Source organism: Notolabrus celidotus, chromosome 21, assembly GCF_009762535.1.
Source record: "Notolabrus celidotus isolate fNotCel1 chromosome 21, fNotCel1.pri, whole genome shotgun sequence".
Lineage (NCBI taxonomy): Eukaryota > Metazoa > Chordata > Actinopteri > Labriformes > Labridae > Notolabrus > Notolabrus celidotus.
In genome coordinates, this window is record NC_048292.1 from 11,118,518 (window position 1) to 11,137,573 (window position 19,056).

At 42.0% G+C, this 19,056-nt stretch overlaps 1 protein-coding gene across 1 annotated transcript in view; it reads left to right on the forward strand.

The window, feature by feature from the left end:
* The first annotated feature begins 696 nt into the window (after positions 1-696).
* The window catches only part of LOC117804666 (chemokine-like protein TAFA-5), a 197,793-nt gene continuing 179,433 nt past the window's right edge, over positions 697-19,056 (forward strand). Inside the window, exon 1 of the mRNA XM_034672964.1 lies at positions 697-808. Coding sequence (XP_034528855.1) covers positions 697-808 — 112 coding nt within the window. The remainder of the gene's footprint in view (positions 809-19,056) is intronic.

Here is a 19,056-nt window from a genome sequence, read left to right on the forward strand (position 1 = left end):
TTCCGCTCGCTCTTTTTCTCCCTCAGCCCCTTCGTTTTTACCTATCCATTCTCCAGCCTCCTTTTCCTCCTGAAAGCATGCTGTGAGCTTCATCTACCTCGTGCCCAAGCAGAGGACTGGAAAGACTTTCCCCCCCCCCCTTTTTACAACAGACCTCCCTTCATTCATCTCGGCGTTTACTCCCCGGATTTAATCAGACTCGGTTTTATTCTTCAACCCGGTCTTTGGCTCTGCAGCCAGCAGTGTGAGGCTGGAGAAAATCGAGGAAAGCTACCACAGGTGAAAGGAGGCTTTACGACGCTGCGGTATAGATGATCTAATACTTTGAGCATTAACTCAACGCATTCTTTATGGCACCAGCGCGACACGCTTCATTTCACTGACGGAAATTGAGGTTAACACACTTTTGGGATAACAAAGGAGACGTTTTCTAACTTGTATATTCTAACAAATATGAGAGCACTGATTTCATTCCCAACAAGGGGATTTTAAGGAAGATGTGACCTCTTGCTTTGCGCACAAGAAACCCGAAGGAGCATTTCACTGCTTTTCCATCACTTGCTCGGTCTTGACATGTCTTTTTGTGGGATTACTCGCGGAGATATGAGCATTGTGAGAAACCGAGCTGGATTGTGAGCCTATATTGTTTTCTACATTTTTGTTTCCCACTCCAAGAGGAAGTGATCTGTTTGTTCAATGGCTTCAGTTACAAGGTTGCAGAGACGCAAAGATGCCAGTCGCTGGCCGAGAATGTCATCAACTTTCTGGGCTGTGGTTCTCCTGACAGCGCTGCTGGTTCTCTACTGCGGTAAGTCACAGCGCTCATTTTCTGACCGCATATATCGGCATTTGGAAGCGGCGGAGACCAACGGCCGTGCGCAGCGGGTGACCGTGTCATTAAGGGATGCTGACAACAAAATTAAGAGACAAGTATTGACTTCTGTCTTATCGTATCGACCTCACTAGTTGCCAGTGTGTATTTGGTTCCCTTTTCCTTCACACTCATTGAAAAGGCGCACAGCATCGTGCACACACTAACACTTAAACCCACATAGTCTCTTAATCTCTTGCTTCCTGCTTTCAACAATTCACACAGACACCAGCACGAGCCGACTCCTATGGAGACAGAGCTTAAAGAAAATGTTACTCTATGTCTAGTGAAAAGACTCTCTTCTAAGAGGAGATTGAACTCAAGTGTCCCAAAGGCCCAGTTAAGTCTCCTGTGACTCCCTTTAATCCTCTTTCCCTTCTTTCTCTCATGCGCACACATCTCTGTCCAGAGGATATGTCACTGTCAGACAGACTTCCTGAGGTCAAACAGTCATGTATCCCTCTTACTGTCTCTGGATCATACGCTGGTCTGAGGAGATGTGGAGCAAGAGAGACATGTCGCATAAAAAACAGGTTTTTCAATTATGAATAAGCAGCGTTTAGTTGGACAAACAGAGAGACCACCAGCTACTGCCAGAGGGCAACTTACTGGGCAAATATGTGCAAGCTTACACACAAATGGACACACTCTCACACTCTATAGCGAGGTCTCTTGCTCCCTCACACCTCCTGTTTTCTCTTGCTTGCTCCCTCTGTCTTTAACTGCATCTGACTCACAAAGGGAGAAATGCAGCTGGCAGCACTGTGCTCCAGTCTGATGTGTAAGAAAAGCAAAGGCCATGTACAACAGCTATGATAAGCCCATTAAAAAACAACTGCTGAGCTAATGATTAATATCATGATCCTGTCTACCAGAATATAAACGCTGCTTCTGTTCTGAAGTGAATCTGAGATTTAAGGTTTCACTCAGTCGCCTCAGTGGCCCGTCTCTCCCCTCTTTTTAATGGATAGCAGATTGAGTTTGCTTTGTAATCACACAGGCCTCAGGTTAATCAATGGCAGGTTGGGGCGTTGTGGTTTATATGACGGAAAGCTTCTGGATAAGGTGGTCTTTTTCTTCTTTTATGGTGCCTTCGGCCATGTCGATTGATCCCCCCGCTTGTGTCCAATCAATGGTGCCTGGATGCTTGTTTCAGTCAGCAGTCTTCAAGCCCCCCCCAAGGACCTTGACCTCCTACCCGACTAGACCTAACCCCTCCTGGAACTTAATAATCAGAGCAATTTGGGATCCTTTGATTTCTTGTTTTTTTCACCATACTGCCCCGCATTGTTTGGTCCCTTTGGTGTGACCTGCTATTCCTGCAACACTGAGGGTTAAATCACTGCTTTTCCTAAAGAGTGGAGCAAAAATGAAGCACAATACAGTCCTGCTGATATTTATACCATATTACTAAAACTCTCAAGCTGTACTGTTTTGTCTTCTTGGCCTCTCTTTCTTTCATGTGTGTGGTCTTTTGGATGATAAATCCTCTCATCTGAACTTTCAGCTCAGAAGATTTTCCTGCTGTCTCATTTAGCAGTCTCTCTTCTCATCTATTCCCATTGAGTTTGACCTTCCTCATTTGTGCTGCCTTTCTGTTTTGTCCTTTTTTATATTTATCTCACACTCACCTCTACTTTGCTCTTGTGTCCTTCGATGTCCCGGTCAGCTGTCTGGTCTAATTCCTCTTTTCTTTGGCACATGCCTCTCAAGTCTTTTTTATCTCTACTGTTCTTTTTTATTTTTGTCTGTTTTTATTTGCAATCTTGTCTTAAGTTTCCTCACATTTCATCCGCCTCTTTCTATTTATACCTTTTGTTTTATGAACTCTGCCTGTCGTCACCACTTCCTTCACATCCCATCATGTTAGGGTCTATTTTCTAGGAAAGGTCTGCTCCTTCTCCGTGCTATTATTTGTTATTCTAGCTGAGGTCGATGCTCTCACAGCAGTTTTTTTTTCCCTTCTCTTGCATCTCTTGTCCTCTCTCCTGTTCCACTGCTGACCTGTTCTTTTCTCTTCTCTTTTAGAATAGCTGTGATTTTGTTTTATTCTTTTATTTTACAACACAGGTATTTTCAAGATCAAGAAATTATGCCAGGAATGTAGGAAGTCAGATTGGTACAAAAAAGTGCCTGTGAATATCAGTAAAACATTTCTTGAAATTCAAGGTGATGTTTTCGATTTCTCTTTTCCCAACCAACAGCTTGGCACTAAAAAAAATATTAAATTTTACCAAAATGAAAGGCAAGTCAAAGCTGGGAATTTATGTCAATCAAATGATTTATTTCAGTGTCAGCTTTGCTTGATAATACTTCTACAAGTTAGTCAAAACATGTTAATTTCCTGTTGCTGAGCTAATTGCTCTGTAGTTTTATTCCACTGCTTCTTTAAATTCAAACTATTTTAGTTGTTTCAAATCATTTCCATGAATGCTTTTTGCCATCAACACCTTTTTTTAAACACCAATATCAATAAACTAACCATCGAGGGAGCAATAAAAAAAGGTAACACATCCTCATATGTTCAGCGTTAATGCAAACTAACGATTGCAAAACAGTGCAGGAAATGTACAGCCCTTCAGAGTAATTTCAACCACATTTGAGCAGCTTCAATCCACTTCAGCTGAACAATATGGCAACATGTTTGTTCGAGTGGCTACGAGGTCAGAGCGATTTCTACTTTACCTCTCAGACTGAAAGCGAGAGAGGAAAATATACAGGATAGTTGGGGCAGTTGTTGCTATGCAGAAGCAGTAATCCTCTGAGTTGAGGACCGGTGCGAGGCTCCATCTTTGCTTCCTCCTATTTGCATGTTGACGTACCCTTGGGCAAGATGCTAACTTCCTAATTACACTTGAAGGCATTGTCTTTAGTGTGAATGTGTGTGTGTGAATTAAATAATGATGAGTATCATTGTGAATGTGTGTGAATGGGCTCCAAAGAGTAGAAGAGCACAATGTATGTGGTTTCATTTCTCTACATATATACATGCATCGTGTATGCTGTATGCATTGCACCAAGGGCAATTCTACTCTGCTGTGCTGCTGTGTTTTGGAGCAGAGTGTATGTATGTGTCTGAGTGTGTGTGGTGGGGGCTCTGTGATTATGGCTATGACTAATATGGTGCCTGTCACCTAGAATCAACATCCAACTTCACACAATCTGCCGTCCTCACCCGGGCCCTTCTGAGAGAGAGCGATCGAAGAGCAGAGAGAGAGAGAGAGTGAGAGGGAGAGAGAGAGAGAGAGAGAGAGAGAGAGAGAGAGAGAGAGACGTGATGGAAGTAGAGGCATTACAGGAGGTGAGAGCAGGAGGTGGCTTGATATCCTCACTAATGCCTGATAAGAAAAAAAAAGAGAGAAGTGTTGAGATGGAAGGGAAGGGGCGAGATGGCGTAGAGGAAAAAAATAAACTTAAGGAAGGGTTGAAGGGAGGGTGAAGGGAAGCGAGGAAGAGGTGGAGAGATGAGGTGAGGAGAGAGAAGTCCTGCTGAGGGTAAAAAAGAAAGAAGGCACAGTGTACGAAGAACTAAAACAAATAAGGGAGAGGGAACATGTAGAGAGAGATGCTCTAAAAATAAATTGCAACACCTCCACAGTTTAACCGCTCATGGGCGGAAACTCTAATCACATGAGAACGCTTCAATACCCGCTGATTACATTAAAAACATTAAATAAAAGCATTGTGTTGTGCACACTAGCTCCCTCCTCTGGAAGCTCTCGGCCATGTTTGCAGATGGTGCCATTATGTATTCACAAGGCTGTAGCCTCGCATATGAGCTCAGGGGAAGATAGAGCCACAAGGCTAGCTAATCAGTATGCTAATCTGAGCTTTGGAGAGCTAAGGAATGTAGCCACTGCTGTGGTCCTGGTGTGATCTGCAAGCAGAGGGAAAAAGAACGAGATCAGGGGAAGATAGTGTAACAAGAAATGAGGGGACAAGGAAAGAAAGAGGTGTGGGAAGTCATAAAAAGAAGAGAGCGCTTCCTTCTAGTGGCATCTTACTGTTTCTAACACAGCGACTGTTGATTCATTTGATCCCTTGATGTACAGTATGTAATCTTATATGCGACTACATGCACAGAGCAGACATAGCACTCAAGGGCGAATGCATTCATGAGAGATATTAATGAAAACAACATCAAAGCAGATACATGGATTACAATGACGCACAAACATGTGCAACTCAGGGTCATACAGAAAAATGCAAACACCTATGACCTACTTGAACATCACCCTGCAAGGGTAGAGATTTTAAGAATGCAGAAAGGTCGGGCATTCACATGCATGAACACACATTCGCCTGTCAGGGACACAAAGCTCTCTGCTGCTGCTGCTGCTGCTGCTCTCTCTCAGCACGACCTCCTGTATTTCCTTCTGCCTGTTTGTTTATGACTCGCTGTTCGTCTGAATCGATGGATTGTTGACTGCGCTGAAAACACTAGCTTGGGGGCATCCATGGAGAAAAGATGGTGTGACGTGGCAAGGCATGTCATTTTGTCACCCGAAGATGCTCAAAACATATGATCACACGTAGGTGGTGACACGATGAGGCTCCTATCAGTTCATGTGCGTCCCCCCCCCCCCACACACACACACACATTAACACACGCAGGAACACATGTCTGGGATGTCTGAGTCACCAGCCGACAAAATGGGACTTGAGTGACCTAAGAGAAAAAAATGGAAGAACTTTTGGGTGAGTGTGTGGACATATTTGAATATCTTATCTTATTTTCAGCATAGCCTGGAGCAGTTTCCTCGGCAGGGAGGGACACAGAGAGGAGCGTCTTTGTCGGGAAGCAGCAGAAAGGGTTGCCGATGGCCCGGGGACGTAAATTCATAAAGGGAGTCAACTTGTTGAGCGTTCCACAAGGAAAGCAAAGAGGCACATTATGGACCCCGGAAATGGGGCCAGAGTCTGCATACATATTTGAACAGCGTTTTAGAAGATGGCTTTGCAAAATTAAAAGACCATGATGAATGTCATTTGAACAGAGCGATTGGGGGTGGGGGAGAAGGGGGGGTGTTATTGCGCAATGAGCAGGCCACAAATTGAATGCATCAAGGTTTGTAAGACAGGAAAGGAATATTAAGAATTTTGCGACATATGAAATATTAAGCAGCTATGGGATCTTTTTCAGTGTGTGCAGGGACCCATTGACATTAAATGGGAGATGGCAGTATGGCCACAGGCAGTGTGCTTTCTTTGCAGCCTGCACTCACTTCAACTTGGTGCTGCTTTCTGTTGTCTGGCAATGGGTGAATAGAACATTTTGGAATTAGGGAATCCCTTTTGATAAGGATCTTCAGGCATGTGCTGACTGCCTCAGGCCCTTTTTGTGAGGCAGAGGGCATCTATCGAGCAGTAAGATCTCAGAGTGTGTTGATGTTTGCACCCTTGGACTTTGAAAAGGCAAGAACTTAAAACCAGGGCCTCTTTCTTTCTCTCTCTTTCTTTATTATTACCCCAAAAATGTGTTAAATTTCATAAAGACTTGCTACCCTGATCATATTGAAGCTTCATCATCATTCAAATGGTTAAGACAATGAGCACTGTCTTACATCGGATTTCCAGCAGATCTGTGTCTGGTCTGTCCCCGATCCGCTGTGGTCTAGCTCTGTGCTCTCTCGTCCATCAACAACCACTGGTTGCGTTTTCAGAACGCAGCATGCAGCTGGAGTCACGTGACCAAGGTTTTCCCGCTTTAATTACTGAATCGACGATTATCCGACTCCTCTCCTCATCCATGTTGACTTTATTGGCCTCTGAAAACCTCTGACCTGTTGACTCCAAGCCTGGCTCCGCTCATGATAGTTTGTTGTTGTAGTTAAGTGAAAACGATCTGGTGATAAAACAGTGTTTTATTCTGAACATTAACCAGATGTTTAATTTTTTTTTTGGTGCCTGACTTCTTGTCCCGCTCGATTTATGCATCATGCTCCAGCATCCGGCAAAATAAGAAGTCTTGCATATCGGAGCGGATCCAGTTGAAGTTAACACATTGACTAGAATTAACTATCAACTCTGGTGCATGGATACTGTGGAATTTGGCCATTAGTGGTTTAGTGTCTCGCCTCAAGTGGGCGGCCAGGGTTTGGTTCCAACCTGCAGCTCCCTTCCCACATACCACTCTCTACTCTCTCCCAGTTTACTGCTCCGTCCTCTCTGAATAAAGGCAAACCCCCCCCCAATATATAACTTCAAACAATAATACTAATTTGGTACGGACATGGATTGTGTTACACCCCGGCCCTGTGGGGCTAACAATAATCCAACACTTGAATCCATATAAACCACAAAGCACCTTTTAACATGTAACAAAAGGGAATTTAATATAAAACCACGAAAGACTTAAACAATTCAACAGAGATAAACTATACTGTAACAGCACACAACAAAAACACAAACACAAATCCCCTGAAGGAGAGACATCCGGACAACAGTCCTCAACTCAACTGCCTCCCTCTGACTGCAGGCAGCGGCAAACTTTAAGGCCCTGTTGAGCCGCATTTTGTAATAACGGTGCATTTTGTAATAAACGTCCAAAATGTAATAACTTTTTCATTTCATTTTGTAATAAGCCGCATTTTGTAATAAACTGCCGCACTTTGTAATAAACTGCCCCAACGCATTTTGTAATAAATTTTGCCGCATTATGTAATAAGTTATTACATTTTGAGAAGATTATTACAAAATGCGGCTTTATTACAAAATGAAATGAAAAAGTTTTTACATTTTGGACGTTTATTACAAAATGCACCGTTATTACAAAATGCGGCTCAACAGGCCCACAGCCAGGTGAACCTCGTTGCCTCAATCAAGAGGCTCCTGCAGAGGAGGTGATAGAATTGTACCTAGACAATTCATTCCGTTCTTTAATCTCTTGCACTTTCAAGAGGTTTGTAATTTTGTTTTTTTAATGACAATCTCACATTTTAGTAGCGATCACCTTGCATCTCTCATGAGGAGTTATTGAAACAAAAAAGAGAAGTGGTAACGGCACTTTCAGTGTCGTGCAATCACCATGTTAAAGATTTCTTCACCAGCTTTAGATGTCATGGAGAGGTGAAAATGGCTGTTCTTACAAAGCTAAAGCACACGTTTTCTGCTGTAAAAATGCACTTTGAAAAATTAGTGTAAGTGCTTGAGTAAGCAGCGCTAGAAGTAAATATAATCAGCTGCTACTCCAGTTTATTTGAGGAAAACTATATCATAGTCTATGATAATTTGTTTCAGCAGAACAACTCCCTGTGTAGCAAACAGCAGTGTGCTCAGGCACTAGCAAGGTCAGCTCAACAGATTAAGCTAGGAGATTTGTTTGGGGAAAAATGCTGATTATGTGTAATAAGTCATACGTATTTGTTGTCAACAGTATCAGCGTGTTAGCAGGATAAGCTAAGTCATTGAACTTGATAAACCGCATACCCACTAACAGGGGCATAGTAGCATGCTAATTAGCCTCAAGCTCAGAGCAGTTCTGTGCAGCCTCACAGACCTGCTGGCATAGCTGCGAGCTTAGTATTATTCAAATATCAAAAGTTAAACTGGAAATAAAAAGCTTCTTTGCATTCTCTGAAAAACTGAGAAGAGTACTTTTTTTTATTTGTATCAAAACATAGAAGTCAAAGAATTGTTCAGAGGGTACATTTGCAGTTGTTCTCTGCAGCTTCTGGCCTTTTACTTGACAAGACTAAATTCCCACCATACACACGTACAGTATTTACATGAAGGTATGCAATCAACTGCAGCCTTAGTGCCTCTTGTTTCATGATAACACTGTATATGTACCTGCCCCTTGTTAAAACCATTGATTTCAGTATGCAAACAAGAAAAAAATTCTTGATAAGCTAAATTTATAGGGGAGAACAGGTACAGTTGTAACGCCTTTTGCTTCAGCATCTCACTGTCACTGGATTTTTTAGCTATGAGATGATGAGACATGGACGCCCTTCCTTGGACCCCATATTGTTGGTACCGACTAGGGATGCACCGATCCGATCCTGGTATCGGATATTGGCTAGATCAGCCTCAAAAAGCTAGATCGGATATCTGTGACGAGGGGCCGATATTTAGTGCCGATCCATATGGCAGATCTATTCATCTGTGCATTTTTGCCCGGTAGAGTAATAATGTATTCAATGATTTTAATATCCTTCCTCCCTGCCACAGGTTCCTCTTATCCACTGCTGAGGTTTAAAGTTGAATTGTAATATCTATTGGTTATGATGATTAACTCAACAAACTGCTGGTACACATTTATAATCTCTTGAATAATGATACTGTCAGTTTAAAAATGTTTATTTTATTTTGCTTTACAAAGTCAGAAAAGCCTGAAGTTGCCAAAACATGATTCTTTCCTCACATTGAGGAATAGAGATTGTTAACCAGATACCAAAGCCCAGGAATCAATAGCGGTATCGGGACCTAAAAAGTAGGATCGGTGCATCCCTAGTACTGACCACTGCAAACTAGGAATACCCCATAAGAGCTATACAGTTCTGGAGATACTCTGCCCCCGCCATCAAACCACCACATCTTAGCCCCTATCAGAGTCTCTCACATCCTAACTCCCGCCCATTTTTCCTACTTTTAATACATCCCCTTTGAGCACAAAATGTTCACTTGCTACCAAACAATCATGATGGTTGTCAAACTGTAAGAGATACTTTACAATCAACCTGACCCTTGTCAGTTGTTGTTTAGCTAGCTGTATAGGCATGGTGGTTTGCAATAAGCAACGGAAACATTGTCTTGAAACTCACTATAAGGAATTGGATACACTATTGGATACACTGATTAGTGGAAATTGTTGTGTCACAACCATAGACTGTATGAAATATGGACGTAGTATCTGTGACGTCACCCATCTGTTTCTGAAGAGCTGTTTGAGGTAAATCATCGGTGGCAGCCATATTGCTGCTGTCGAGCCAGTGTGACGTAAAGAGGCGGAGTTTGATCCAACAGCTACACTGTTCCTGCAATCAGCAGCTTGTAATCTCAATATTTTCGAAATTGCAGCGCTAGAAAAAAAATCATCCCCCTCACAGTGTGTGCCGTTTGAGAAATGAGCTATCCAGACTACACTTGTCTTTTGTATCAGGCCGTAAACATGTTTACTTCTGCTGCAAAGATCGTCTTAATCCCATTCATGTGTATGTGACTTCCGGTACTTCTGGAGCCAGCCTCAAGCGGATCCTGGATGAACTGCAGTTTTTAGCACTTCTACATTGGACTCATATTTTTAGACCAGACGATGCCGCTTGGTCGCAACTGTCCCAATGTTACAACCATACCCGGTCCCCCCTAATGCAAATGGCAATTCCAAGCACAAATCCCATGCACAAAATGTTTCTGTCACAGATACAGTGGCAGTGTGATTCTTACGTACTGCAGGCTCTTTTCTTTGAAGCCATTGTAAATCCAACAAGTCAGCATCATGCAAGTCAGCATTGTTCAGTTTTGCTTACAGCTTCACCCTTACAGTGAAACAGCTGCTCCACAGCCTCAGAGCAGTTAACAGTTGGCGTACTTGTTTACACTGAGATGCAGCGAAAGTTGCATTTGTCCCTTCTCTGTCTCATTGATTCCGTTTCCCTCGCCTCTTCATCCTTAAAACCCAACCCTCTGCTGTTTTTTGTTTCCCTATCTGTCCCTGGCCTTTAAGTCACCTCAACCTGCACCTTTTGTAACCAGCGCCGTCTGTGTAAAAGAACATGGATGCCTTAATGGCATGCTAATATGCCGTGACATTTACTTAATGTGAAAACAAATTGTGAAGTGTTTGGATTTTCGCAGTAAGGCACAGTATCACCGGAGCTACCTCCATGGATAATTGCACCTCAAATGTTGCGTTTCTCATCGTGAATTAATATGTTGTCAGCGTGACATTAATTACCATTAAAGCTGCATTTATTATACTTACAGATCGTTTTGTAAGTGAAGTTCAGCCTGCATGACTGCTTTGTTTGGCAGTTGTTTGGTTTTGACTGCAAACTGCTTCCCAGCTCAGGAGTTTATGAAATAAAGTACAGACACATTGTTTAAATTTCAGGAGCTTGAGCTGGACCCCATGACAATGAAAAAGTGATTAATGCTAACTTTTTGAAAGCATTGCTATAAATTGTGTGAGACGGCTTAATTGGGTCGGATTCCGGACAGAGTCTGCGGTGTGCGTCTGCCTCAAGAGGATTCATAGATGTGCACTTGTGCTTGTTTTGCCTAGGGCCAGTAAGCCCATTCAGAGGGAGATGCTAAAGCTACTTCCCCCTTTATTACTGCAAAAAGCAATTGCTTGGAAGAAAATGCCAGAATGGTGCTTTGAATTCCTGGAGGGGCCCATCACTGAGACGCGGCCCACGGAGCTGAGACAGCTAGCATCTGGAGCAAAGACGTGGTGGTAAAGTGGAGAGAGAACAGGAGGGGAGGAGGGAGGTGGAGAGGGAGAGGGAGAGAGACCGACAGATAGCACAAGGGAGTCAGAAAAATGGTGAGTGCGAGATGGAGAAAGGGGTTGACGAGGGAGCGGTGAAAAGAGCTGGAGATAGAAAAAGAGAACCACGCAGGCAATGAGACAAAAGACAGACAGACGTGAACACTCAGACAGTCCACCAATTGACAGCCGGTCGGGGAATAAAGTCAACTAACACAATGAAGCAGTCGGCAGACAGACTCGTCGTGGAGTAGCCGAGAGGCTCTCAGAAGTAGAAACAAATATTACATTAGAAGAGACAGAAGCCATTTGTCACAGTGGGAGACCTGAGAGGTAGTTAAGCTGCAGAATATAGGGATCCATGGTCTGGTTGATTCATGTCGCCACAAGCAGGAAATTGTGCTGAAGTCAACTCTGTTCAATCAATTGTCTGGTGTCCTTCAATGACTCCTGCACTTAACAAGATAACGCTGGCTCAAAGTTTCACCAGCCCAAATCGCAAGAACTTGTTATGGGGCCTTGAGGGCCTCCTTCATTCCCTTCCCCTCAATTCTTCCATCCGTTCTTTTTCTCCCTTCCTGCTTGCTTGTCAGCTGCACCACCTCCGCATCAAGGCCCGATGACATACATGCTGACAGCCGCTATTCAATGTTAATGCTTCAGGAAGATAAATCCGCTGGACAGTTATTGCCTAAATGACAGCTGCACTCTGTTTGCACTCAGACTGCAGAACAGGGTTTAGATTCTGAGACGGTTTCAAGTATTGGTAAAGATGGCCAGACACCTGGTTTGCTTTTGGTGTTGCACCACAAGGTGCATTACCTAGTCCCATTACTTGGAAAGCATTCTTTACATAGCTGGAGATACTCATAATAAGGAAAGCGACTACTTTTCTGCATTTTCTCCTTTTCTTTCCAACATTCCTTCCACCCTAAGCTCCCGACACTATCCGTGATTGATATGGAAATTACAATGTGCTTGCCCTCATTTATCTTCCACTGCTGCTTGTTGCTGCTTCAACAACCATTTTGGGATGCAGAAACAAACTGATTTGTGGTTGCTGTTGTACAGAGCAAAAGAGATATACTGTATAGATTTGATTTGAGACCTTGCAGTGCCCAGAGGCTGAGGAAGGTTTCCCGCGATAATGAAAAAAACCCTGACAACTTCAGTGCCTGTGAAGAAGCCAGTTACCTCAATGCTTCCGCATGTACACATGGAGTCCCATAAGCAACCAAAGTCACTAATTGGATGACTCACATGTATCACAGCATACATAATTAATACTACAATGCAGTTAAATAACTGAAATGTATTCTTGTATAACTAAAAAACTTCAATTGGACCTTGGGAACAATGTTTTATCCTTTGACAATTAACTTTTACTTCATGTTCTAATTTTCTTTATGATTAAACGGTCCAATATTTGGAAATTTGTTGGTAATACTGTAAGATATTGCATGCTAAATTAATACATTAAAAAATGATATCACATCATACATTTACGTCTTAAAATAATTAAAATAATTAAAATAATAAATTAATTCTTCTTCATCTTCTTCTTCTTCTTCTTCTTCATCTTCTTCTTTTGTCAGACTTTTATCATTTACATTCAGACCTCCACTCTAAACCAACAGATGGTGATGTAACAAACGGAGAGTTGGCTATAATTAGCAGTAGCTATGTTCCCTGTGCAAGTCTCTTTTCCAATGAGGAGAATTTAAGATATAAAATCCTTGAAGTGCTTAAGCCTGATCTCACACTACAGCGGCAGAAAAGCAAACTGGTCTGACAGACAACACTGAGGGGAGGAGGAGGATGCTGCCATGGAAGGAGACAGTCACAGAAAATGAGTGGCTGAGCTGAACTGTTGCAGTTCTTGAAGTTGTCAGAGCCTCACACACTCTCCCTAAGAGATTCAGTTTTAATTTGCGAGATGGACGGTGTTTACTTTTTCAACTGTAAACTGAGATGACGGGAGCAAGTGCAGCATACTCTCTGTGTGAGTCACTGTTGAAGTCTGTCTTGTATGTATGCAGACACACTACTTTTTGGGAGCTTCCATGAATGGATTTCTTTTGGAGTGATGTCAAGTTAATAAATAATACAAATCCTTATTATAAATAAACTACTTTGTTAACGCACAAATCCAACCAAATCGACATGAAGTGGTAGGCTACACATCTAACACACATGTGCACACCAACACAAAGTCCTGCCAGCAGGGACACGCACACACAGATCCCGCCGGCACACGCAACAGTCATTGCTGCTGGCGCCTGCAGTTGCAATAAGGAAAAAAAAAATACTAACTGCTAATAAACGGCCTGTTTGAAAATATATCAAAACATTTGCAGTTTTACAGGCTTATTTTTCATTATGACTTATCCATCCATCCATCCATTTACTTCCGCTTATCTGTGGTCGGGTCACAGAGGCAACAGTCCAAGCAGATTGACTCAGACATCACTCTCCACAGCAACACTTTCCAGCTCCTCCTGAGGGATCCTGAGGCGATCCCAGACCAGGGGGGGTACAAAATCCCTCCAACGAGTTCCGGGTCTACCCCGGGGCCTTCTCTCAGTTGGACGTGCCCGGGACACCTCTAAAGGGAGGCGTTTGTCATTAAGACTTGGATTTGGGGCTAGCTTTATTAGCTGTCCGGCTCGTTTTCGGTTAGCTTTGATTGGCCATTGTGCTGGCTTTGTCACCAAGACCTGGCAACCTGACACTCAGTGCCTGTTTTCTCACTAGTCATCATTTACAACTTGTTAGGACAAATTTAATGCATTAGCTTCAGTCCAGGTAGCAGAACTTGAAGCCCATAAACTGATTCTGACCTGCCTCAGTCCTGTCCCTGCTGCCCTTGACATTTCACATACATACAGAATCGCTGCCTGCTTTCCAGAGATTGACAAAGGATAGAGAAGATACCGCTTGAGGGATTTGGGGCTTGCCAGATTGGATCATGTACAGTATCAGACAGTGGCTCCATGCTTTTCAGCTTGTTCCAGGCAGCCTGCAGGGTTGATATGAAACTAGCGTCAGAGTTCTGTTGTGCTTGTTTTTGGCATCCTTTTTAATAGAATATAATTTTAAAAGGCATGGCTGGAGATTGCAAGGTCAATCAGTCAGCAGCGGTTCTGTGTACCCATGTGCATACCTCGGATTGACATTATTGTGAAGAAGAAGACCTTACAAGTAGTTTTACTGTGCAGTTAATTTGTATCTGTGCTGTGTAGCAACTTGAAAATTGTTATCTGCCTGAAAATAACTGGATTCCACTGTAACATTACAAACAAGCTTTCTTCTTAATTTTCTTCCTTTTATTTTGAAAGGTGCAGTACTTAAGTTTAATTTGTCTGCATTGCGATGTAGCTTCTTCAGGTTAAAAAAACCATTGAAATACAGAAAATAGACAATTGATTTGCATGAAATCACATGCTAAAGAAACCACGCAACATTAGCACAAAGCTTGAAACATTATAAAAGAAATATCCTCTGCATTCAGCTTGATGCAAAATTCAATTTTCCACTTTGGCTGAAACAAAAGTTACTGCCAAATGCATGTTTTTCCACAATTCAATGAACTTTTACCACATAATATAATTAAATATTTATCTATTCATGATCATGTGTATTTAAATCTTTACAATTGATGTACCCCATACACAGGGGCGTCGCCACTCGCCAGGAATTCTGCCCCCACCTAAAAAGATATCTCAGTGGGCCCCATCACCACAGCCAATCCTACAAAATATAACATTGCTGCTATAATACTGGTTTATTTGCATTAAACAAAAATATATGATTAACTATCCTGGTTAACTGGTTCAAATCTAAACTACATATTAATATTATTTATTTTACAAATTCTCCAAATGTAACTGCACAATATTGACCTTCAGACTGTCCACCTCTATAAACAAGATTATTTGAATCCAAGTGACTGGTTGAATAACAACAAGGAGGCACTATTTGGTATAATCTAACCTCATGAAGTGAAATAAAACTCTAAAAATCTACAGTTTACTTTCAATCAGATTCAGCCACACTTGATGCTATGTAAAATATGACAATTCCCCACTTCAGGCAAGAGACGTGCATCTCACAGAGCCGATCAATCTAGTCGTCAGGAAGAGACTCCCAATTTTCCAGGAAGGAATTCTGAATGTTTGTGTATTTATTCAGACAATTTGAGTTATCTTATTGCAGTTATAACAAATCAAAAGAAAAACTTAGTAGAAAACACATTTTATATCAGGCCCATTAAGGGCCCCCCTTCCCACTTGGGCCCTAGGTAGTCAGCCCCCCCACCACCACCACCACTACGACGCCCTTGCCCATACAGATCCGACCACACACGACAAACAACCAGTCTTGAAACAACACAGACACAGGACACCATGCAGCGTCCGCACCTGTAGGGCACAGACCCAGCGCGTGCCCGAGCCGGCACCGCCACTGCAGCAATCACTTCAGCAGTCCTTTAAAGCACAAAAAGTACAGCATCTTACCTGTTGCCGCTTCGGTTCTTGCAGATAACCGGTCCTGCACAGATCCACTGCTGACCAACTCTTGTTTTGCAGTCTTTTTATGTGCAGCGTCCTCACTTTCCGGCCCGCTGTTACGCGCGCTCTTCACCTGCTCCATATGTGCCAGGTGAGGCAGGTGAAGTCTTTCCGGCCCGGCATGAGGAAGTCGTTAGTTTGTTACAGACTTTCTTCAATAATCAGGAGTTAAAACGGAAAGCCAGTAAAGCCGAATGGAAGTGCGTCTTCAAAGTAAGTGTTCGGCTCTCCTTGCTTTGTATTGCATAGTGACACAACCCATGGTACACACTAATCAAAATGTACCGTGTCAGCTGCTAAAGGGAAAGTCTAACCTGAAATAACAAACTCTACAGACATTACTGTGTCCGCTTTTGCATTTGGTGCTTAACACAATGCAAATCTGAGCTGCAAAAATATCAAAATTCACAATAGGCCTGTATCAGTGACACGTGCATCATAGAGCAGAACAGCTGATCAGCGCGCTGCATGCGGAAGAACACATCTATGTTGCGTCAGAAAATAGTGCAAAACAAATGGGCTTTCTGAAGGCAAATTAAAGGCAGCCGCCAACCTAAAGAATGAATGTAGACATGTAGCCATGCTGAAAAGAGAGTTGGTATCAATCAACTATGTCCAGATCCAGGGTCAGGGTTGATGCAGACTATGTTCATTTATTTATTTGGGTTAAAATATTTCAGCCTTTGAACAGAACTTAAACAAAAGTCACATTTATTCATTATTTTAGTCTATTTATATTTTAACTACCTGCAAAATCGTGTAGCCTATGCTGTTACTTTTCTTACACCACGACCTCCAGTTTGACTTGACATTTACATTCTCTGTAATGTTATTTCCTGAGGTCAAATGTTTGCTATATATTTCAAACCCTATTCTTCTTGAGATTGATGCACTCAAAATTTCTGTCAAGAAAATGTACTTGGCTTGAGACATTGATATCTTCACAGTGGTTGAACAGATTTGCAGATTTGAAAAACGCATTTTCCATTGCTGATATGCATTTTCAACTTCAAAGGCTGACGTAGAAAGACATATTTTAAATATTCAATGAGATTATTTAAATTTTGATGAGATGCTCATGGACCCCAGGGGATGAGTCATACTGTCTTTAGTGATCCTATGACTTTTAAACCAGCACCTCCAGCAGGTAGACAAATGCAACAAATTATACTACAAAACCTTTATTCCCCAAATTCCCCCATAGTTTTGTGCACTTAATATATTTGAAAGTTTTGCACAAGTGAGGCAACATAACACCCAAACTCTCCAGCACTAAAGGGTTACTCTGAGCTGTGTTCGTGTCCAAGCTTTTTGATCATCACCTTAGGGGGCCTGGCATGTAAAAGGGAGAAGATTATCCCTGTGCTCTTGTTTTCTTACCACTACTGTCACTTTCTTAGGAAGAGATGTATAATTTGGAGGATAGGGTCCAAGAGTCAGCCAGAAGAGAAGAGAAGTGAGGATGAGTGGTAGGACAGAAGGTTAGCACTGCTGCAAGGGGCACAGTTGGAGATGTTGCCTGAAAGTGCTCAGCGAGCTGCAACAGTGTAATTCCAGCTGATACTCCTCTACATACTGAAACATGTCTCTTTTATGCATGCATGGTACGCTGGGAGAGATTTTTTTATTCTTCTCATGCTTACTCGCTATCTCAATCTGTCTCTGTATACAGTCCCCCCCCCCTACTCCCCCACATCTCCACAGCTCATCCTGCTCACCCTCTCTCTCTCCCCCCACCCCCCAGCCTTTGGCAGTGATAAACTCCCCCATTGTCACAGTGACAGCAGAACATGCAAGTTATGCCTGCCTCTTCAGGGTTGAAGAGCTCATTACGACTTCTGAGCAGGGACCCTATAGGCAACAATATATGTGACGTGCATATGACACAATCAGTGGAATTCATGCAAATGCAGTCTGTTGTGAATTATACTGCACCATATTACCGTTTGTGTAATGTACCATTCATATGATTGCTTGCAATCCCGATATTTCACATAGAAACATGCATTTGAAAACGACCAGTGTTGGGGAACTATATTCAGAAAATGAGTCAAAAACAATTTTTGCTCTTCACGCATTTCCTGGATATTCCTGCCCGTTTCTTTTCATGTATCATAAAATATTAGAATGTTTAAACATTATGAGCCTCTTATTGTTGGAGCCCATTCTGACAATGACACATTTTATGCTGATAATCTCATCTGACTTTGGAAACACATCTCATTCCAGGCATAAAACGAAAATATTATCATTATGTTGCCCCTTTTTTCTGATAAAAAACACATTCTGTATAATTATAGTTCCATCTCAGATAAGATAATACAAGACTTATTGGATTTGACAGATTGTAATATGAAAAGATATGAGATAACCAGCACTGAACTATTCATTCTTGAGCTTGTTATGAGCAGAGAGATGGAAGGGTCAGCTCACAGCTGACTGTGAGCTGACAGGGCTTTTGTAATGAAAAAAGAGCATTTGTATCCAAAAGAGAATATTGTATAACACAAGATATTGTTATTGTAACTCATGAATCCCAGAGCCATTTATTGAATACACTGGATGGATACTACTACTACTACCACCACCTTTATTTATATAGTACTTTTCAAAACAAGTGGCAAAGCACTTTACAAACAGGCAGTAGGCAGTAGGCAGAAATTAATAACATAATTACCCAAGCATCAAAACAATAAACCATAAAATCAATAAAGAGCAAGTTTAAAATTGTGAGTTTTCAAAAGTAATAATTTAATTTTAAAGGCGCCTTTCAGAACACTCAAAACACTCAAGGTCACCTTAAATTGCAGAGTTTTTTTAAAAAAAAGGTCATCATAAAAATTTGTATGATAAAATCAACAAGACATGACACAGTGTAAAAAATAAATAAAATTAACTGGATAAGATACAGTGCAGTGAAATTGTGTAATCAGAGTGAATTTGCCATTTTTAAATAGATGAAAATGGAAAGAGTTGATGTTACGGTTAAGGCTCTAGATCCCATTGTGGTCTTGTGGCGAGTGGTGTATTGAGATGATTGGAAGAAGAACACCTAAGAGTGCAGCTGGGTGTGTTGATGTGCAGAAGTTCAGAGAGGTATGGAGGGGCAAGGTTATGGATGGCTTTAAAGGTGAGGAGCAGAATCTTGAAAACAAATAAATCAATACATTACCATTTGTGCT